Source organism: Engystomops pustulosus, chromosome 10 (assembly GCF_040894005.1).
Source record: "Engystomops pustulosus chromosome 10, aEngPut4.maternal, whole genome shotgun sequence".
Lineage (NCBI taxonomy): Eukaryota > Metazoa > Chordata > Amphibia > Anura > Leptodactylidae > Engystomops > Engystomops pustulosus.
The window spans coordinates 98,889,811-98,914,475 of record NC_092420.1 but is presented as its reverse complement, the minus strand read 5'-3'; the positions used below and the strand labels follow the sequence as shown (position 1 = coordinate 98,914,475).

Here is a 24,665-nt window from a genome sequence, read left to right as displayed (position 1 = left end):
CATGGCACCAGACTACAAGGGACCCCTGTGTGTAGTCAGATCATATATACGGCTTCTCCACATGGGTGAACCCCGCTACTGGTGGATAACACTGAAGATCAGGAGCTTCTCTGCATTTACTGTAAAGAATGCCTCCCTGACTTTATCCTTATGTTACAGACTCTCCAATTCTTGTGTGTGTATATTAAGTGATAGGACATTACGGATGTTCTGGGGGTTTTGGAAAAGCTGTGTATTAATTAACCCTGTAGGACCTGGGATGTATTGGATGTCACCCAGCTTTCCCAGTGACTGATAAGAAAATAGCGACAGAATTGTGGCTTTTATTGAGCAGATTCCTGGATCCCCGGAGAGGTCGCGGTCTCTGGGACGAATAAGAAGTATCTGCGCCACTTTCTGCAGGGCGACTCATTAGGCTGAGAAAATCCCGGGACTTGCCGCTTGTGACCGAATTCCTTCATTTAATCCACTGCTGGTTTCAAAGGATTTGGAAGTAAAACAATTTCTTCAAAGAATCTCCTTGTCCACGGAGCAAAGAGGCTGAAGACTCAGCGGAGAGAGAATGGCGGCTCCTGAAAGGATCTTCTGTTCCCCCTCCGGTCGCTCATTGGCTGCGCCGTCCCTTTAAGGAGATTATTCTCTGGAAACAAATGAAAGTCCCTATAAATAGACGAGGACTTCAGACCCGGGGACTCGGCAGCGGCTCGTCCCGTATTAGGAGGCATCATGGCCGGTCGGTAAGTAGACGCCATCCGTATTCCCATCCTCGCCCCACAACCCGCAGAGGCGTCTTGTAGGAGACGCTCAGATTTCGCCACAATGTTTTCTTAAGTATCAAAAAGTTTCTGCAGCTGAGAAAACTATCAATTTCAGTGTGTCCTCACACTGCTGTGCTCTGTGCTCTCTGCATCCAGTGTTATGCATGGTCCCTGGAGAGATGTGTAATCAGACCTCACACTGCTGTGCTCTGTGCTCTCTGCAGCCAGTGTTATGTATTGTCCCTGGAGAGATGTGTAATCAGACCTCACACTGCTGTGCTCTGTGCTCTCTGCATCAAGTGTTATGCATGGTCCCTGGAGAGATGTGTAATCAGACCTCACACTGCTGTGCTCTGTGCTCTCTGCATCCAGTGTTATGCATGGTCCCTGGAGAGATGTGTAATCAGACCTCACACTGCTGTGCTCTGTGCTCTCTGCATCCAGTGTTATGCATGGTCCCTGGAGAGATGTGTAATCAGACCTCACACTGCTGTGCTCTGTGCTCTCTGCAGCCAGTGTTATGTATTGTCCCTGGAGAGATGTGTAATCAGACCTCACACTGCTGTGCTCTGTGCTCTCTGCAGCCAGTGTTATGTATTGTCCCTGGAGAGATGTGTAATCAGACCTCACACTGCTGTGCTCTGTGCTCTCTGCATCCAGTGTTATGCATGGTCCCTGGAGAGATGTGTAATCAGACCTCACACTGCTGTGCTCTGTGCTCTCTGCATCAAGTGTTATGCATGGTCCCTGGAGAGATGTGTAATCAGACCTCACACTGCTGTGCTCTGTGCTCTCTGCATCCAGTGTTATGCATGGTCCCTGGAGAGATGTGTAATCAGACCTCACACTGCTGTGCTCTGTGCTCTCTGCATCCAGTGTTATGCATGGTCCCTGGAGAGATGTGTAATCAGACCTCACACTGCTGTGCTCTGTGCTCTCTGCAGCCAGTGTTATGTATTGTCCCTGGAGAGATGTGTAATCAGACCTCACACTGCTGTGCTCTCTGCAGTCAGTGTTATGTATTGTCCCTGGAGAGATGTGTAATCAGACCTCACACTGCTGTGCTCTGTGCTCCCTGCAGTCAGTGTTATGTATTGTCCCTGGAGAGATGTGTAATCAGACCTCACACTGCTGTGCTCTGTGCTCTCTGCATCCAGTGTTATGCATGGTCCCTGGAGAGATGTGTAATCAGACCTCACACTGCTGTGCTCTGTGCTCTCTGCATCCAGTGTTATGCATGGTCCCTGGAGAGATGTGTAATCAGACCTCACACTGCTGTGCTCTGTGCTCTCTGCAGTCAGTGTTATGTATTGTCCCTGGAGAGATGTGTAATCAGACCTCACACTGCTGTGCTCTGTGCTCCCTGCAGTCAGTGTTGGGTACTGTCCCTGGAGAGATGTGTAATCAGACCTCACACTGCTGTGCTCTGTGCTCTCTGCAGCCAGTGTTATGTACTGTCCCTAGAGAGATGTGTAATCAGACCTCACACTGCTGTGCTCTGTGCTCTCTGCATCCAGTGTTATGTATGGTCCCTGGAGAGATGTGTAATCAGACCTCACACTGCTGTGCTCTGTGCTCTCTTCAGCCAGTGTTATGTATTGTCCCTGGAGAGATGTGTAATCAGACCTCACACTGCTGTGCTCTGTACTCTCTGCAGCCAGTGTTATGTATTGTCCCTGGAGAGATGTGTAATCAGACCTCACACTGCTGTGCTCTGTACTCTCTGCAGCCAGTGTTATGTATTGTCCCTGGAGAGATGTGTAATCAGACCTCACACTGCTGTGCTCTGTGCTCTCTGCAGCCAGTGTTATGTATTGTCCCTGGAGAGATGTGTAATCAGACCTCACACTGCTGTGCTCTGTGCTCCCTGCAGCCAGTGTTATGTACTGTCCCTGGAGAGATGTGTAATCAGACCTCACACTGCTGTGCTCTGTGCTCTCTGCAGCCAGTGTTATGTATTGTCCCTGGAGAAATGTGTAATCAAACATTTTATGTATGTTAATAGTAGCAGCAGCACTGTGATATATGGATTTATATTCCAGGATTGTAACATTTCCAAGTGCACCTGGGGCGTGTCCTAACACTGCTGTGCTCTGTGCTCCCTGCAGCCAGTGTTATGTATTGTCCCTGGAGAGATGTGAAATATTTGTGTATATAAATAGTAGCAGGACTGTGAATTATAAATATATATTAGTATTTTAGCTTCTCCAAGTGCACTAGGGGCGTGTCTTCACACTGTTGCTCTCTTTGCAGACGTCTTTGTGGATGTTGTTAGTAGCAGCTGGACTGTGAAATATGGATTTATATTCCTGGACTGTAGGTTCTCCAAGTGCATTGGGGAACATGTCCTGACACTGCTGTGCTCTATGTTCTCTGCAGCCACTGTTATGTATTGAACTCTGTGTATATTGTCAGTAGCAACAGGACTGTGAACTGTGGATTTATATTCAGGGATTTTATCTTCTCCAAGTGCATTGGGGGCGTGTCCTCACACTGCTGTGCTCTGTACTTGCTGCAGATAGTGTTAAATATTGTCCTAAGGTAGATGTGTAATCACACAAGACATTTGTGTATGTTGTTAGTAGCAGCAGGACTGTGAAATATAGATACTTATTCCAGGATTGTAGCTTATCCAAGTGCACAGGGGGCATCTCCTCATACTGCTGTTTTTTTGTTCTGTTACTTATCCTTCTGCTCTGAGTAATGACTGTAGGAGGCTGGATACTATAGCAGTCGTTTGGAGCCGGAAGGAGGAGCTATGGAATAGCTTAATTCAAAGAGCCCAGGGCACAGCTGTGTGAGGACTCTCCCCCGTACACTGGGAGAGTTTTCTGTTGACTGTAAAGCATTTCTCTTCTGCTGTGAAGACAGTGGGAGGGGCTATGATTCCCGCCTCCCGTTGTCCTCTGTCTCCAGGCAGCCCCGCCCACTCTCACCCGTTGTGTTGTTGTGCAGCGTGGAGCACCCGGCTGGCGGATATAAGAAACTCTTTGAGACGGTGGAGGAGCTGGCCACCCCGATGAGCGTCCACATCACAGGTAAGTGCCCCTGACATACCTGAGCTATAAATAGATATTGGGGCTGTCCCTTTGCCTGTTCTTCATCCGTTCCCTCTCGGACAGGTCGGCTGCCCCCGTGGCTGTCCGGGAGTCTCCTGCGATGTGGACCCGGACTGTTCGAGGTCGGCGCCGAGCAATTTTATCACCTGTTCGATGGACAAGCGCTGCTACATAAGTTTGAGTTCAAGGAGGGACAAGTGACTTATCACCGCAGGTAAGTCACATAACTATACACAGAATATTGTATCTGAATGTGGTTGTGTAGGTCAAATAAACTACAGCAGCGAAGACTGGATCACATCTCATGTACTGCCAGGGGGGCCCCGAGGACCGGGGGCTAAGAACAGCTGCACAGATTACACAGAAGCCGCAGACATTAGAATTATTATCTACTATTATCACTGCCCAACCACTCACACACATAATACTGCCCCCTATGTACAAGAATATAACTACTATAATACTGCCCCCTATGTACAGGAATATAACTACTATAATACTGCTCCCTATGTACCAGAATATAACTACTATAATACTCCCCCTATGTACAGGAATAGAACTACTATAATACTGCCCCCTATGTACAAGAATATAACTGCTATAATACTGCCCCCTATGTACAAGAATATAACTGCTATAATACTGCTCCCTATGTACAAGAATATAACTACTATAATACTGCCCCCTATGTACAGGAATATAACTACTATAATACTGCCCCCTATGTACAGGAATATAACTACTATAATACTGCCCCCTATGTACAGGAATATAACTACTATAATACTGCCCCCTATGTACAGGAATATAACTACTATAATACTGCCCCCTATGTACAGGAATATAACTGCTATAATACTGCCCCCTATGTACAGGAATATAACTGCTATAATACTGCCCCCTATGTACAGGAATATAACTACTATAATACTGCCCCCTATGTACAGGAATATAACTACTATAATACTGCCCCCTATGTACAGGAATATAACTACTATAATACTGCCCCCTATGTACAAGAATATAACTACTATAATACTGCCCCCTATGTACAAGAATATAACTACTATAATACTGCCCCCTATGTATAAGAATATAACTACTATAATACTGCCCCCTATGTACACGAATATAACTACTATAATACTGCCCCCTATGTACAAGAATATAACTACTATAATACTGCCCCCCATGTGCAAGAATATAACCACTATAATACTGCCCCCCATGTACAGGAATATAACTACTATAATACTGCCCCCTATGTACAGGAATATAACTACTATAATACTGCCCCCTATGTACAGGAATATAACTACTATAATACTGCCTCCTATGTACAAGAATATAACTACTATAATACTGCCCCCTATGTACAGGAATATAACTACTATAATACTGCCCCCTATGTACAAGAATATAACTACTATAATACTGCCCCCTATGTACAGGAATATAACTACTATAATACTGCCCCCTATGTACAGGAATATAACTACTATAATACTGCCCCCTATGTACAGGAATATAACTACTATAATACTGCCTCCTATGTACAAGAATATAACTACTATAATACTGCCCCCTATGTACAGGAATATAACTACTATAATACTGCCCCCTATGTACAGGAATATAACTACTATAATACTGCCCCCTATGTACAGGAATATAACTACTATAACACTGCCCCCTATGTACAGGAATATAACTACTATAATACTGCCCCCTATGTACAAGAATATAACTACTATAATACTGCCCCCTATGTACAGGAATATAACTACTATAATACTGCCCCCTATGTACAGGAATATAACTACTATAATACTGCCCCTATGTACAAGAATATAACTACTATAATACTGCCCCCTATGTACAAGAATATAACTACTATAATACTGCCCCCTATGTATAAGAATATAACTACTATAATACTGCCCCCTATGTACAAGAATATAACTACTATAATACTGCCCCCTATGTACAAGAATATAACTACTATAATACTGCCCCCTATGTACAGGAATATAACTACTATAATACTGCCCCCTATGTACAGGAATATAACTACTATAATACTGCCCCCTATGTATAAGAATATAACTACTATAATACTGCCCCTATGTACAAGAATATAACTACTATAATACTGCCCCCTATGTACAGGAATATAACTACTATAATACTGCCCCCTATGTATAAGAATATAACTACTATAATACTGCCCCTATGTACAAGAATATAACTACTATAATACTGCCCCCTATGTACAGGAATATAACTACTATAATACTGCCCCCTATGTACAGGAATATAACTACTATAATACTGCCCCCTATGTACAAGAATATAACTACTATAATACTGCCCCTATGTACAAGAATATAACTACTATAATACTGCCCCCTATGTACAGGAATATAACTACTATAATACTGCCCCCTATGTACAGGAATATAACTACTATAATACTGCCCCCTATGTACAGGAATATAACTACTATAATACTGCCCCCTATGTATAAGAATATAACTACTATAATACTGCCCCTATGTACAAGAATATAACTACTATAATACTGCCCCCTATGTACAGGAATATAACTACTATAATACTGCCCCCTATGTACAGGAATATAACTACTATAATACTGCCCCTATGTACAGGAATATAACTACTATAATACTGCCCCTATGTACAGGAATATAACTACTATAATACTGCCCCCTATGTACAGGAATATAACTACTATAATACTGCCCCCTATGTACAGGAATATAACTACTATAATACTGCCCCCTATGTACAAGAATATAACTACTATAATACCGCCCCCTATGTACAAGAATATAACTACTATAATACTGCCCCTTATGTACAGGGCTATAACTACTATAATACTGCCCCCTATGTACAGGAATATAACTACTATAATACTGCCCCCTATGTACAAGAATATAACTACTATAATACTGCCCCCTATGTACAAGAATATAACTACTATAATACTGCCTCCTATGTACAGGAATATAACTACTATAATACTGCCCCCTATGTACAAGAATATAACTACTATAATACTGCCCCTATATACAAGAATATAACTACTATAATACTGCCCCCTATGTACAAGAATATAACTACTATAATACTGCCTCCTATGTACAGGAATATAACTACTATAATACTGCCCCCTATGTACAGGAATATAACTACTATAATACTGCCCCCTATGTACAAGAATATAACTACTATAATACTGCCCCCTATGTACAGGAATATAACTACTATAATACTGCCCCCTATGTACAGGAATATAACTACTATAATACTGCCCCTATGTACAGGGATATAACTCCTATAATACTGCCCCTATGTACAAGAATATAACTACTATAATACTGCCTCCTATGTACAAGAATATAACTACTATAATACTGCCCCCTATGTACAAGAATAGAACTACTATAATACTGCCCCCTATGTACAAGAATAGAACTGCTACAATACTGCCCCCTATGTACAAGAATATAACTACTATAATACTGCCCCCTATGTACAGGAATATAACTACTATAATACTGCCCCCTATGTACAGGAATATAACTACAGGCAGTCCCCGGGAATCGTACAAGATAGGTTCCTTGGGTTTGTACTTAAGTTGAATTTGTATGTAAGTCGGAACTATATATTTTACAATTGTAGCTCCACACAAAATTTTTCTTTATCCCAGTGACAATTGGATTTTCAAAATTTTTTGCTGTAGTAAGACCAAGGATTATCAATAAAGCTTCATTACAGACACTTTACAGCTGATTATTGCAGTCTGGGACTAAAGTAAAGCTTTCTGAGATCATTACCAGAGGTCACAGTGGGCAGAGAGTTCCGTCTGTAACTAGGGGTCGTCTGTAAGTCGGGTGTCCTTAAGTAGGGGGCCGCCTGTACTATAATACTGCCCCCTATGTACAAGAATATAACTACTATAATACTGCCCCTATGTACAGGAATATAACTACTATAATACTGCCTCCTATGTACAAGAATATAACTACTATAATACTGCCCCCTATGTACAGGAATATAACTACTATAATACTGCTCCCTATGTACAAGAATATAACTACTATAATACTGCTCCCTATGTACAAGAATATAACTACTATAATACTGCCCCCTATGTACAAGAATATAACTACTATAATACTGCCCCCTATGTACAGGAATATAACTACTATAATACTGCCCCCTATGTACAAGAATATAACTACTATAATACTGCTCCCTATGTACAAGAATATAACTACTATAATACTGCCTCCTATGTACAAGAATATAACTACTATAATACTGCCCCCTATGTACAAGAATATAACTACTATAATACTGCCCCCTATGTACAGGACTATAACTACTATAATACTGCCCCCTATGTACAAGAATATAACTGCTATAATACTGCCCCCTATGTACAGGAATATAACTACTATAATACTGCCCCCTATGTACAGGAATATAACTACTATAATACTGCCCCCCATGTACAAGAATATAACTACTATAATACTGCCCCTATGTACAGGGATATAACTCCTATAATACTGCCCCCTATGTACAAGAATATAACTGCTATAATACTGCCCCCTATGTACAGGAATATAACTACTATAATACTGCCCCCCATGTACAAGAATATAACTACTATAATACTGCCCCTATGTACAGGGATATAACTCCTATAATACTGCCCCTATGTACAAGAATATAACTACTATAATACTGCCTCCTATGTACAAGAATATAACTACTATAATACTGCCCCCTATGTACAAGAATAGAACTACTATAATACTGCCCCCTATGTACAAGAATATAACTGCTATAATACTGCCCCCTATGTACAAGAATATAACTACTATAATACTGCCCCCTATGTACAGGAATATAACTACTATAATACTGCCCCCTATGTACAGGAATATAACTACTATAATACTGCCCCCTATGTACAAGAATATAACTACTATAATACTGCCCCTATGTACAGGAATATAACTACTATAATACTGCCTCCTATGTACAAGAATATAACTACTATAATACTGCCCCCTATGTACAGGAATATAACTACTATAATACTGCTCCCTATGTACAAGAATATAACTACTATAATACTGCTCCCTATGTACAAGAATATAACTACTATAATACTGCCCCCTATGTACAGGAATATAACTACTATAATACTGCCCCCTATGTACAGGAATATAACTACTATAATACTGCCCCCTATGTACAAGAATATAACTACTATAATACTGCTCCCTATGTACAAGAATATAACTACTATAATACTGCCTCCTATGTACAAGAATATAACTACTATAATACTGCCCCCTATGTACAAGAATATAACTACTATAATACTGCCCCCTATGTACAGGACTTTAACTACTATAATACTGCCCCCTATGTACAGGAATATAACTACTATAATACTGCCCCCTATGTACAAGAATATAACTACTATAATACTGCCCCCTATGTACAGGACTATAACTACTATAATACTGCCCCCTATGTACAGGAATATAACTGCTATAATACTGCCCTCTATAGGTACATATGGCTGGATAATGTTACACTTCTTTACCTCTGACCTTCAGGTTTATAAAAACTGACGCCTACGTCCGAGCGATGACGGAGAAGAGGATTGTGATCACAGAGTTCGGGACTTTTGCTTATCCAGATCCTTGCAAAAATATATTCTCCAGGTGAGGAAAACAAAATTTTCTGGATTTTTATGTATAAAGTATTAATTATATATATTTTTCCGATTATTCCTCCTTTAGGTTCTTTTCCTACTTTAAGGGCATAGAGGTGACGGATAACGCGCTGGTGAACATTTACCCGGTGGGGGAGGATTTTTACGCTTGTACAGAAACCAATTATATCACAAAGGTGGATCCCGAGACCCTAGAAACAATCAAGAAGGTAAAATAAGGAGGAGGATGGAAGTCACATGACACGGGTCACAGGACAACACGGGGCACAGGTCAAAGGACAGCACGTGGGTCACGGGTCACAGGACAGCACGTGGGTCACGGGTCACAGGACAGCACGTGGGTCACGGGTCACAGGACAGCACGTGGGTCACGGGTCACAGGACAGCACGTGGGTCACGGGTCACTGGACAGCACGTGGGTCACGGGTCACTGGACAGCACGTGGGTCACGGGTCACTGGACAGCACGTGGGTCACGGGTCACTGGACAGCACGTGGGTCACGGGTCACTGGACAGCACGTGGGTCACGGGTCACTGGACAGCACGTGGGTCACGGGTCACTGGACAGCACGTGGGTCACGGGTCACTGGACAGCAGGTGGGTCACGGGTCACTGGACAGCAGGTGGGTCACGGGTCACTGGACAGCAGGTGGGTCACGGGTCACTGGACAGCAGGTGGGTCACGGGTCACAGGACAGCACGTGGGTCACGGGTCACAGGACAGCACGTGGGTCACGGGTCACAGGACAGCACGTGGGTCACGGGTCACAGGACAGCACGTGGGTCACGGGTCACAGGACCGCACGTGGGTCACGGGTCACAGGACCGCACGTGGGTCACGGGTCACAGGACCGCACGTGGGTCACGGGTCACAGGACCGCACGTGGGGCACGGGTCACAGGAAAACAAAGGTCACAGGACCGCACGTGGGGCACGGGTCACAGGAAAACAAAGGTCACAGGACCGCACGTGGGGCACGGGTCACAGGAAAACAAAGGTCACAGGACCGCACGTGGGGCACGGGTCACAGGACAGCACGTGGGGCACGGGTCACAGGACCGCACGTGGGTCACGGGTCACAGGACCGCACGTGGGTCACGGGTCACAGGACCGCACGTGGGTCACGGGTCACAGGACCGCACGTGGGGCACGGGTCACAGGACCGCACGTGGGGCACGGGTCACAGGAAAACAAAGGTCACAGGACAGCACGTGGGGCGCGGGTCACAGGACAGCTCGTGGGTCACAGGTCAGCTCGTGGGTCACAGGTCACAGGACAGCACGTGGGGCACGGGCCACACTAAACAAAAGAAGCAAACTGTCTGCAAAATACTAAACCTCTATCATGTGTTTACATCTGCGTTGCTAACCTATGTATCTCCATGGTAACAGTCTACAAATAACCCCTATAGTCATGTGACCTGTAGTTCTTATAAGCAGAGTGTAAGATACGAGTAACGTAACATATGACTTCATAGTCGCCGTCGGTAACCGCGGCGTCACATTGTTCTGTATATACAAAGCAGAAGGTTTTACATCTTGTATATTTACATATTTGTCAGATTTTTGGGGGATTTTGGAGGCTCAGATGATTATTTCTCCATTTGCTCCGCGACTTTCAGGTCGATCTCTGTAAATACGTCTCCATTAATGGCGTCACCGCGCATCCGCACATCGAGAACGACGGCACCGTCTACAACATCGGGAACTGTTTTGGGAAGAATTTTGCAATTGCTTATAATGTTGTCAAGATCCCACCTTTACATGCAGGTAGGTGGCCACAGGAGGAGGAGGGGGAGGGGGCAGGAAACAAAAGTTATAACTTAAAGGGAACAATTCTGCACCGGAAAACCACGAGACAGCAACCGGAAGGTTTACTAATTCTACAAATATTCTCTTACAGACAAAGAAGATCCCATAACAAAGTCCAAAGTGGTCGTACAGTTCCCATGTAGCGACAGATTCACCCCCTCATATGTCCACAGGTAACCGAGCCCTTCCATCACCTGCCCACCGTACCAAGCACACACCCCCTATGTACAGGGATATAACTACTATAATACTGCCTCCTATGTACAAGAATATAACTACTATAATACTGCCCCCTATGTACAAGAATATAGCTACTATAATACTGCCCCCTATGTACAAGAATATAACTACTATAATACTGCCCCCTATGTACAGGAATATAACTACTATAATACTGCTCCCTATGTACAGGAATATAACTACTATAATACTCCTCCCTATGTACAAGAATATAACTACTATAATACTGCCCCCTATGTACAGGGATATAACTACTATAATACTGCCTCCTATGTACAAGAATATAACTACTATAATACTGCCCCCTATGTACAAGAATATAGCTACTATAATACTGCCCCCTATGTACAAGAATATAACTACTATAATACTGCCCCCTATGTACAGGAATATAACTACTATAATACTGCCCCCTATGTACAGGAATATAACTACTATAATAATGCCCACCTATGTACAGGAATATAACTACTATAATACTGCCCCCTATGTACAGGAATATAACTACTATAATACTGCCCCCTATGTACAGGAATATAACTACTATAATACTGCCCCCTATGTACAAGAATATAACTACTATAATACTGCCCCCTATGTACAGGAATATAACTACTATAATACTGTCCCCTATGTACAAGAATATAACTACTATAATACTGCCCCCTATGTACAAGACTATACCTACTATAATACTGCCCCCTATGTACAGGAATATAACTACTATAATACTGCCCCCTATGTACAAGAATATAACTGCTATAATACTGCCCCCTATGTACAGGAATATAACTACTATAATACTGCCTCCTATGTACAGGAATATAACTACAATAATACTGCACCCAATATACAGGAATATAACTACTATAATACTGCCCCCTATGTACAGGAATATAACTACTATAATACTGCCCCCTTTGTACAAGAATATAACTACTATAACACTGCCTCCTATGTACAGGAATATAACTACTATAATACTGCCGCCTATTTACAAGAATATAACTACTATAAACTGCCCCCTATGTACAGGAATATAACTACTATAATACTGCCCCCTATGTACAGGAATATAACTACTATAATACTGCCCCCTATGTACAGGAATATAACTACTATAATACTGCCTCCTATGTACAAGAATATAAGTACTATAATACTGCCCCCTATGTACAAGAATATAACTACTATAATACTGCCCCCTATGTACAGGAATATAACTACTATAATACTGCCCCCTATGTACAAGAATATAACTACTATAATACTGCCCCCTATGTACAGGAATATAACTACTATAATACTGCCCCTATGTACAAGAATATAACTACTATAATACTGCCCCCTATGTACAGGAATATAACTACTATAATACTGCCCCCTATGTACAGGAATATAACTACTATAATACTGCCCCCTATGTACAAGAATATAACTACTATAATACTGCCCCCTATGTACAAGAATATAACTACTATAATACTGCCCCCTATGTACAAGAATATAACTACTATAATACTGCCCCCTATGTACAAGAATATAACTACTATAATACTGCCCCCTATGTACAAGACTATAACTACTATAATACTGCCCCCTATGTACAAGAATATAACTACTATAATACTGCCCCCTATGTACAAGAATATAACTACTATAATACTGCCCCCTATGTACAAGAATATAACTACTATAATACTGCCCCCTTTGTACAAGAATATAACTACTATAATACTGCCCCCTATGTACAAGAATATAACTACTATAATACTGCCCCCTATGTACAAGGATATAACTACTATAATACTGCCCCCTATGTACAAGAATATAACTACTATAATACTGCCCCCTATGTACAGGAATATAACTACTATAATACTGCCCCCTATGTACAAGAATATAACTATTATAATACTGCCCCTATGTACAAGACTATAACTACTATAATACTGCCCCCTATGTACAAGAATATAACTACTATAATACTGCCCCCTATGTACAGGGATATAACTACTATAATACTGCCCCCTATGTACAGGGATATAACTACTATATTACTGCCCTTATGTACAAGAATATAACTACTATAATACTGCCCCTATGCAAAGGAATATAACTACTATAATACTGCCCCCTATGTACAAGAATATAACTACTATAATACTGCCTCCTATGTACAGGAATATAACTACTATAATACTGCCCCCTATGTACAAGGATATAACTACTATAATACTGCCCCTATGTACAAGAATATAACTACTATAATACTGCCCCCTATGTACAAGAATATAACTACTATAATACTGCCTCCTATGTACAGGAATATAACTACTATAATACTGCCCCCTATGTACAAGGATATAACTACTATAATACTGCCCCCTATGTACAAGAATATAACTACTATAATACTGCCCCCTATGTACAGGAATATAACTACTATAATACTGCCCCCTATGTACAAGAATATAACTACTATAATACTGCCCCTATGTACAAGAATATAACTACTATAATACTGCCCCCTATGTACAAGAATATAACTACTATAATACTGCCCCTATGTACAAGAATATAACTACTATAATACTGCCCCCTATGTACAAGAATATAACTACTATAATACTGCCCCCTATGTACAAGAATATAACTACTATAATACTGCCCCCTATGTACAAGAATATAACTACTATAATACTGCCCCCTATGTACAGGAATATAACTACTATAATACTGCCCCCTATGTACAAGAATATAACTACTATAATACTGCCCCCTATGTACAAGAATATAACTACTATAATACTGCCCCTATGTACAAGAATATAACTACTATAATACTGCCCCTATGTACTAGAATATAACTACTATAATACTGCCCCTATGTACAAGAATATAACTACTATAATACTGCCCCCTATGTACAAGAATATAACTACTATACTACTACCCCCTATGTACAGGAATATAACTACTATAATACTGCCCCCTATGTACAGGAATATAACTACTATAATACTCCCCCCTATGTACAAGAATATAACTACTATAATACTGCCTCCTATGTACAAAAATATAACTACTATAATACTGCCCCTATGTACAAGAATATAACTACTATAATACTGCCCCCTATGTACAGGAATATAACTACTATAATACTGCCCCCTATGTACAGGAATATAACTACTATAATACTGCCCCCTATGTACAAGAATATAACTACTATAAAACTGCCCCCTATGTACAGGAATATAACTACTATAATACTGCCCCCTATGTACAGGAATATAACTACTATAATACTGCCCCCTATGTACAGGAATATAACTACCATAATACTTCCCCCTATGTACAGCAATATAACTACTATAATACTGCCCCTATGTATGAGAATATAACTGCTATAATACTGCCCCCTATGTACAAGAATATAACTACTATAATACTGCCCTCTTTGTACGAGAATATAACTACTATAATACTGCCCCTATGTACAGGAATATAACTACTATATTACTGCCCCCTATGTACAGGAATATAACTACTATAATACTGCCCCCTATGTACAAGAATGTAACTACTATAATACTGCACCCCTATGTACAGGAATATAACTACTATAATACTGCCCTCTATGTACAGGAATCTAACTACTATAATACTGCCCCCTATGTACAAGAATATAACTGCTATAATACTGCCCCTATGTACAGGAATATAACTACTATAATACTGCCCCCTATGTACAGGAATATAACTACTATAATACTGCCCCCTATGTACAAGAATCTAACTACTATAATACTGCCCCCTATGTACAAGAATCTAACTACTATAATACTGCCCCCTATGTACAAGAATATAACTACTATAATACTGCCCCCTATGTACAAGAATATAACTACTATAATACTGCCCCCTATGTACAGGAATATAACTACTATAATACTGCCCCTATGTACAAGAATATAACTACTATAATACTGCCCCCTATGTACGTGAATATAACTACTATAATACTGCCCCTATGTACAGGAATATAACTACTATAATACTGCCCCCTATGTACAGGAATATAACTACTATAATACTGCCCCTATGTACAAGAATATAACTACTATAATACTGCCCCCTATGTACAGGAATATAACTACTATAATACTGCCCCCTACGTACAGGAATATAACTACTATAATACTGCCCCCTATGTACAAGAATATATCTACTATAATACTGCCACCTATGTACAGGAATATAACTACTATAATACTGCCCCTATGTACAGGAATATAACTACTATAATACTGTCCCTATGTACAGGAATATAACTACTATAATACTGCCCCTATGTACAGGAATATAACTACTATAATACTGTCCCTATGTACAGGAATATAACTACTATAATACTGCCCCCTATGTACAAGAATATAACTACTATAATACTGCCCCCTATGTACAAGAATATAACTACTATAATACTGCCGCCTATGTACAAGAATATAACTACTATAATACTGCCCCCCTATGTAAAAGAATATAACTACTATAATACTGCTCCTATGTACAGGAATATAACTACTATAATACTGCCCCCTATGTACAAGAATATAACTACTATAATACTGCCCCCTATGTACAAGAATATAACTACTATAATACTGCCCCCTATGTACAAGAATATAACTACTATAATACTGCCCCTATGTACAAGAATATAACTACTATAATACTGCCCCCTATGTACAGGAATATAACTACTATAATACTGCCCCCTATGTACAAGAATATAACTATTATAATACTGCCCCCTATGTACAAGAATATAACTACTATAATACTGCCCCCTATGTACAAGAATATAACTACTATAATACTGCCCCTATGTACAAGAATATAACTACTATAATACTGCCCCCTATGTACAGGAATATAACTACTATAATACTGCCCCCTATGTACAAGAATATAATTACTATAATACTGCCCCCTATGTACAAGAATATAACTACTATAATACTGCCCCCTATGTACAAGAATATAACTACTATAATACTGCCCCCTATGTACTGGAATATAACTACTATAATACTGCCCCCTATGTACAAGAATATAACTACTATAATACTGCCCCTATGTACAGGAATATAACTACTATAATACTGCCCCCTATGTACAAGAATATAACTACTATAATACTGCCCCCTATGTACAGAAATATAACTACTATAATACTGCCCCCTATGTACAAGAATATAACTACTATAATACTGCCCCCTATGTACAGGAATATAACTACTATAATACTGCCCCCTATGTACAAGAATATAACTACTATAATACTGCCCCCTATGTACAAGAATATAACTACTATAATACTGCCCCCTATGTACAGGAATATAACTACTATAATACTGCCCCCTATGTACAGGAATATAACTACTATAATACTGCCCCCTATGTACAGGAATATAACTACTATAATACTGCCCCCTATGTACAAGAATATATCTACTATAATACTGCCACCTATGTACAGGAATATAACTACTATAATACTGCCCCTATGTACAGGAATATAACTACTATAATACTGTCCCTATGTACAGGAATATAACTACTATAATACTGCCCCCTATGTACAAGAATATAACTACTATAATACTGCCCCCTATGTACAGGAATATAACTACTATAATACTGCCCCCTATGTACAGGAATATAACTACTATAATACTGCCCCCTATGTACAAGAATATAACTACTATAATACTGCCCCCTATGTACAGGAACATAACTACTATAATACTGCTCTTTATGTACAAGAATATAACTACTATAATACTGCCCCTATGTACAGGAATATAACTGCTATAATACTGCCCCCTATGTACAGGAATATAACTACTATAATACTGCCCCCTATGTACAGGAATATAACTACTATAATACTGCCCCTATGTACAGGAATATAACTACTATAATACTGTCCCTATGTACAGGAATATAACTACTATAATACTGCCCCTATGTACAGGAATATAACTACTATAATACTGTCCCTATGTACAGGAATATAACTACTATAATACTGCCCCCTATGTACAAGAATATAACTACTATAATACTGCCCCCTATGTACAAGAATATAACTACTATAATACTGCCGCCTATGTACAAGAATATAACTACTATAATACTGCCCCCCTATGTAAAAGAATATAATTACTATAATACTGCTCCTATGTACAGGAATATAACTACTATAATACTGCCCCCTATGTACAAGAATATAACTACTATAATACTGCCCCCTATGTACAAGAATATAACTACTATAATACTGCCCCCTATGTACAAGAATATAACTACTATAATACTGCCCCTATGTACAAGAATATAACTACTATAATACTGCCCCCTATGTACAGGAATATAACTACTATAATACTGCCCCCTATGTACAAGAATATAACTATTATAATACTGCCCCCTATGTACAAGAATATAACTACTATAATACTGCCCCCTATGTACAAGAATATAACTACTATAATACTGCCCCTATGTACAAGAATATAACTACTATAATACTGCCCCCTATGTACAGGAATATAACTACTATAATACTGCCCCCTATGTACAAGAATATAACTACTATAATACTGCCCCCTATGTACAAGAATATAACTACTATAATACTGCCCCCTATGTACAAGAATATAACTACTATAATACTGCCCCCTATGTACTGGAATATAACTGCTATAATACTGCCCCCTATGTACAAGAATATAACTACTATAATACTGCCCCTATGTACAGGAATATAACTACTATAATACTGCCCCCTATGTACAAGAATATAACTACTATAATACTGCCCCCTATGTACAGAAATATAACTACTATAATACTGCCCCCTATGTACAAGAATATAACTACTATAATACTGCCCCCTATGTACAAGAATATAACTACTATAATACTGCCCCCTATGTACAGGAATATAACTACTATAATACTGCCCCCTATGTACAGGAATATAACTACTATAATACTGCCCCCTATGTACAGGAATATAACTACTATAATACTGCCCCCTATGTACAGGAATATAACTACTATAATACTGCCCCCTATGTACAGGAATATAACTACTATAATACTGCCCCCTATGTACAGGAATATAACTACTATAATACTGCCCCCTATGTACAGGAATATAACTACTATAATACTGCCCCCTATGTACAGGAATATAACTACTATAATACTGCCCCCTATGTACAGGAATATAACTACTATAATACTGCCCCCTATGTACAGGAATATAACTACTATAATACTGCCCCCTATGTACAGGAATATAACTACTATAATACTGCCCCCTATGTACAGGAATATAACTACTATAATACTGCCCCCTATGTACAGGAATATAACTACTATAATACTGCCCCCTATGTACAAGAATATAACTACTATAATACTGCCCCCTATGTACAAGAATATAACTACTATAATACTGCCCCCTATGTACAGGAATATAACTACTATAATACTGCCCCCTATGTACAAGAATATAACTACTATAATACTGCCCCCTATGTACAGGAATATAACTACTATAATACTGCCCCCTATGTACAGGAATATAACTACTATAATACTGCCCCCTATGTACAAGAATATAACTACTATAATACTGCCCCCTATGTACAGGAATATAACTACTATAATACTGACGCCTATGTACAGGAATATAACTACTATAATACTGCCCCCTATGTACAGGAATATAACTACTATAATACTGCCCCCTATGTACAGAGATATAACTACTATAATAATGCCCCCTATGTACAGGAATATAACTACTATAATACTGCCCCCTATGTACAGGAATATAACTACTATAATACTGCCCTCTATGTACAGGAATATAACTACTATAATACTGCTCCCTATGTACAAGAATATAACTACAGGCGGTCCCCTACTTAAGGACACCCGACTTACAGACAACCCATAGTTACAGACGGACCCCTCTGCCCCATGTGACCTCTGGTGAAGCTCTCTGGATGCTTTACTATAGTCCCAGACTGCAATGATCAGCTGTAAGATGTCTGTAATGAAGCTTTATTGATAATTATTGGTCCAATTACACCAAAAATTTTGAAACTCCAATTGTCACTGGGGCAAAAGAAAAAAAATTGTCTAAAACTTCCATTATAAAATATACAGTTTCGACTTACATACAAATTCAACTTAAGAACAAACCTCCAGACCCTATCTTGTATGTAACCCGGGGACTGCCTGTACTATAATACTGCCCCCTATGTACAAGAATATAACTACTATAATACTGCCCCCTATGTACAGGAATATAACTACTATAATACTGCCCCCTATGTACAGGAATATAACTACTATAATACTGCCCCCTATGTACAGGAATATAACTACTATAATACTGCCCCCTATGTACAGGAATATAACTACTATTATAATGCAGGTGACATCCGCTGAGTCTCCTTCTCTCTTGCAGTTTCGGGATGTCTTCAAATTATCTCCTCTTTGTAGAACAACCTGTGAAGATTAATCTTTTCAAGTTCCTCTCTGCCTGGAGCATCTGGGGGGCGAATTACATGGATTGCTTTGAGTCTCATGAGACTATGGGGGTAAGGGGGGTCTCAGCTTTTCCATGATATATGCACCATATGGCGGCACATGCTGTATACTCAGACCTCTCGGGGCAGGGGAATCGGCCTCATATATCCGTAACATCTCCCTGTAATAGTTTATTGTATTTCCAGACCAATCAGAGGGAGATGGAGCTTCTCCTTGCAGCTGTGAGTTTTGCTGTGAGAGGGGAGGAGGTGCAGACATTTGTAGAATCATTATTGAGCCACACACAAGTAGATATGAGTGTTTACTCAGGAATAAAGGCCCTAGACTTGATGGTTACACGGATTGTTGATAAGGAGCCAGGTTATGGTAATGGTTGTATACGGGGCAGCTCGCTTGGTGGTTACACCCCCTCATAGAAGGCACGGGCAGTTACACGTCTATGCAGAGGCAGGACCCCATTCTTGTATCTCAAGTTAGAAGGCCGGTCACTATCCAGTTATGTCCTCATTAGGGTTGTTTCAGAGGGGGTTTTTTTTAGCACAGCGCCGTACATTGTATAGTAGTGGTGCCTGGAACTGCACCTCAGTCCCATTTACATGAATAGGCGATCAATACAAGAAATAGTGAAACCAATTATTTGTAATCCTCTCTGCTTCCTAGGTGTGGATGCATGTGGCTGAGAAGCACACCGGGGAATACCTCAACATAAAATACAGGACGTCGGCCTTCAACATTTTCCATCACATTAACACATATGAAGACAATGGATTTCTCATAGCGGACGTCTGCTGCTGGAAGGGGTAACATCATCACCCTATAATCTCCAGGGCGGGTGATAATTAAAGGGGGATACAGATCAGATACTGTACATAGTGAATGACCCCCAGCACAAGGTGTTCAGTCTCTGCACTGCCTCCACTGGGGAGAAGTGGTATTACACGTCTGTTACATTGATGTACTGACGCCCTGGGTCCTGCAGAGGGAGACACTCGCTTTTCTATAACTTTGATTTTTGTGACCCCCTCCTCTGAAATGAAGTTTATAGGGGTCTCCTTCACTGTTGGATGACCCCATAATAAAGGTCATCACCGCGGAGGCCCCTCCTGCAGTCACCGTGACCTTCTATCTCCGCAGCTTTGAATTCATCTACAATTATTTGTATCTGGCCAACTTACGGGAGAACTGGGATGAAGTGAAGAGACTTGCGGAGAAGGCGCCGCAGCCAGAAGTGCGGAGATACGTCCTGCCGCTGGACATCCAGAAGGTAAAGTGCGCCCCCTATAGGCCCTATAATATTGCCCCCCCTGTGCTTTACACTGCGGCTCTGCTCACATAACTCCTTCTGTGACTTCTCCTCTCAGAGCGACGCAGGAAAGAACCTGGTGACGCTGCCGTACACTACCGCCACCGCCACCCTGCGCAGCGACGACACCATCTGGCTGGAACCCGAGGTGCTCTTCTCCGGCCCACGACAAGGTCTGTATGACCCGAATGTAGATCCCATTCACCACAGTCTGGAGAAGAAGCCTCCTAAGAGACTGCAGATTGTTGACAGAATTTAAAGGGCATCTACATCAAAGATGAAGGACTGTATGTGAATGAGCCTCAGGGGCTCCAGCCACCGTTAACACCCATGGAGCATGGAGCCCCTCAGGCTCATTTGCATACAGCCCTTGATCCTGTTGGTAGATGCCCTTTAAGCTTGTAGTTTGGTTGGTAGTGATGATATGAGCACTGGTCTTGGGGGTCTCCAGTCCCTCTATGTGAATAAGGCAGTGGTCACACATCACTGCTGGGGATAGCCCCCCAGTTCCACCTCTCATATTATACAGAGGATCTACAGACCCCTGTTCCAGCAATTGGTGGGGCCCCAGTGGTCGGATAGACAATGAACAAGCCCCACTGATACAGGATAGAGATAAGTTCATGATCCAACCAAAAAGCGGAGGATAGATTACTGCAAAGCTGGAGACAGTTCCCATTTAGGAGTCCAGGAAAGCTGGGTGCCCCGTGCAGGGCGACTTTGCAGATCGCATTGGTTCATTCATTGAAAGTTCAGGAGCTGCCACTATGTTTCTGGCCACTAGGTGGCAGTGCTTGCTAGTCTTCTAGACTGCAGATAGTATGAGGCTGGGATAGCGCCAGCATATACCGCAGCCGTGTACACAGTCACTGGGGTAATGGGACAAACCTCATACGGACGTCCCCGGGATCATAAGCTAAAAACTATGGAATTTTAGAATAAATTGTGATATTAATATTATTTATATTTCCTATATTTTATTCCGTCAGCTTTTGAATTCCCACAAATCAACTACAAGGCGTACGGCGGTAAGGATTACAAATACGCTTACGGACTGGGGCTCAACCACTTCATTCCTGACAGGGTAAGTACATACATATATACAGTCAGTATGTAGCATGGCGGAGGCTCAGGGTAGGTGATCGCCGTATGTTGAATCGCAGCTCATGAAACTGAACGTCAAGAGCAAAGAAACCTGGGTGTGGCAGGAGCCCAACACTTACCCCTCCGAGCCCATATTCGTGCCGACCCCCGATGCCCTGGAGGAAGATGATGGTAAGGACACCGGGCAGACACGCAGATACTTCATTCTCCTTAGTCACAGGATTAATGGAAACATTTGCTACAAAATTATGGAAGAAATTAAGCAAAGATACATAGAAATGGGATTTAAAGGGAACACACACAAGGAAAATGCAATATAATATGCAGGCAGCATGTTATAGAGCAGGAGGAGCTGAGCACATTGTACAGTGTCCTATCTGCAGGCAGCATGTTATAGAGCAGGAGGAGCTGAGCACATTGTACATAGTGCCCTATCTGCAGGCAGCATGTTATAGAGCAGGAGGAGCTGATCAGATTGTACATAGTGTCATATCTGCAGGCAGCATGTTATGGAGCAGGAGGAGCTGATCAGATTCTACATAGTGTCCTATCTGCAGGCAGTATGTTATAGAGCAGAGGAGCTGAGCACATTGTACATGGTGTCCTATCTGCAGGCAGCATGTTATAGAGTAGGAGGAGCTGAGCAGATTGTACATAGTGTCCTATCTGCAGGCAGCATGTTATAGAGTAGGAGGAGCTGAGCAGATTGTAAGTAGTGCCCTATCTGCAGGCAGCATGTTATAGAGCAGGAGGAGCTGAGCACATTGTACATAGTGCCCTATCTGCAGGCAGCATGTTATAGAGCAGGATGAGCTGAGCACATTATACATAGTGTCCTATCTGCAGGCAGCATGTTATAGAGCAGGATGAGCTTAGGTTGATCCCATTAGAACCTCACCTATAACCTCCCTTGTATATATTACTACAGGTGTAATACTCAGTGTGGCCGTCTCCCCAGCGGTCGGGCACAAGCCCTCGTTCTTGCTGATCCTGGACGCCAAGGACATGAGTGAAATTGCTCGGGCCGAGGTCGACACCTTAATCCCGGTCACGTTTCATGGAATGTTTAAAAAACCCTAAATAAACCGGAAAATCTGGCGGCTCATGGAGTGTAAGATAGAAGATACAGTCTGTATATTTATATATCTATTCATCTGTCCTGATCCCGGAGGAATATTCTCATATATCCAATCTGCCTCCTCCCCATTAATAAATATATTTTGCTTTGTATTGACTGATGGCGGCTCATGTTTGTCTGTTTATAAGAATATTTGGATAAATCAATAGTGCAAGTTAAAGGAAATCTCCCATCACAATCCATCCTGATAAACCAGGGACATAACTCATAGATCTGGGCACCGCGACTGTGGGATCTTCTTATATTTCTCATCTGTGATAATCAGCCAATGCTGTAGCTTCACAAGTTGTTACAATGTGCAACAGTACTTCCACCGTGTGAGATGAGGCAAAAGGAGGGGGAAGGGAGACAGTGTAACAGCCTGTGAAGCTACAGCACGGAGGGGCTCTGCTACTGTCCCAAAGGAGCCTTTATGACTTTTAATTTTAAAAGATGATTAAGAAGGAAGGAGGCCATTGATAACAAATATAAGAAGATACCACAGTCATGTTAACTGAATATATGGGTAATTTTACCCAATTTGTCATGATGGATTTTGCTGGTAGATTTGATATTGATGATCATTAAGCAGAATATCAGATAAGTTTTAGGGGGGATCTGCTGTGATAAGAGACTGCAACATTAGGATAACTGGTGTCTTTTCACTGCACACCAAGTACAGTGCATTGGATATTATAGTGGACGTGCAGGGTATTGCATCTCAGCCACATTCACCTTAATGTAACTGAAGTGCAAACAGCAAGACATGTGACCACTAGACTTAAAGATGTAAGGAATGGACCCTCACTGGGGTCCTGCAATTCTTACATAAAGTGGTTTTCAGT

At 40.9% G+C, this 24,665-nt stretch overlaps 1 protein-coding gene across 1 annotated transcript; it reads left to right on the top strand.

Annotated features, from left to right (window-relative positions):
* The first annotated feature begins 630 nt into the window (after positions 1–630).
* RPE65 (retinoid isomerohydrolase RPE65) lies at positions 631–23,938 on the top strand. Its single transcript, XM_072127270.1, has 14 exons — positions 631–737; positions 3,714–3,796; positions 3,881–4,031; positions 9,484–9,591; positions 9,670–9,811; positions 11,224–11,371; positions 11,505–11,586; positions 20,214–20,346; positions 20,957–21,096; positions 21,431–21,560; positions 21,658–21,772; positions 22,589–22,683; positions 22,763–22,874; positions 23,632–23,938. The coding sequence occupies exons 1-14, from the start codon at positions 727–729 to the stop codon at positions 23,781–23,783; spliced, it is 1,602 nt and encodes a 533-aa protein (XP_071983371.1). The 5' UTR covers positions 631–726; the 3' UTR covers positions 23,784–23,938.
* The last annotated feature ends 727 nt before the right edge of the window (positions 23,939–24,665 follow it).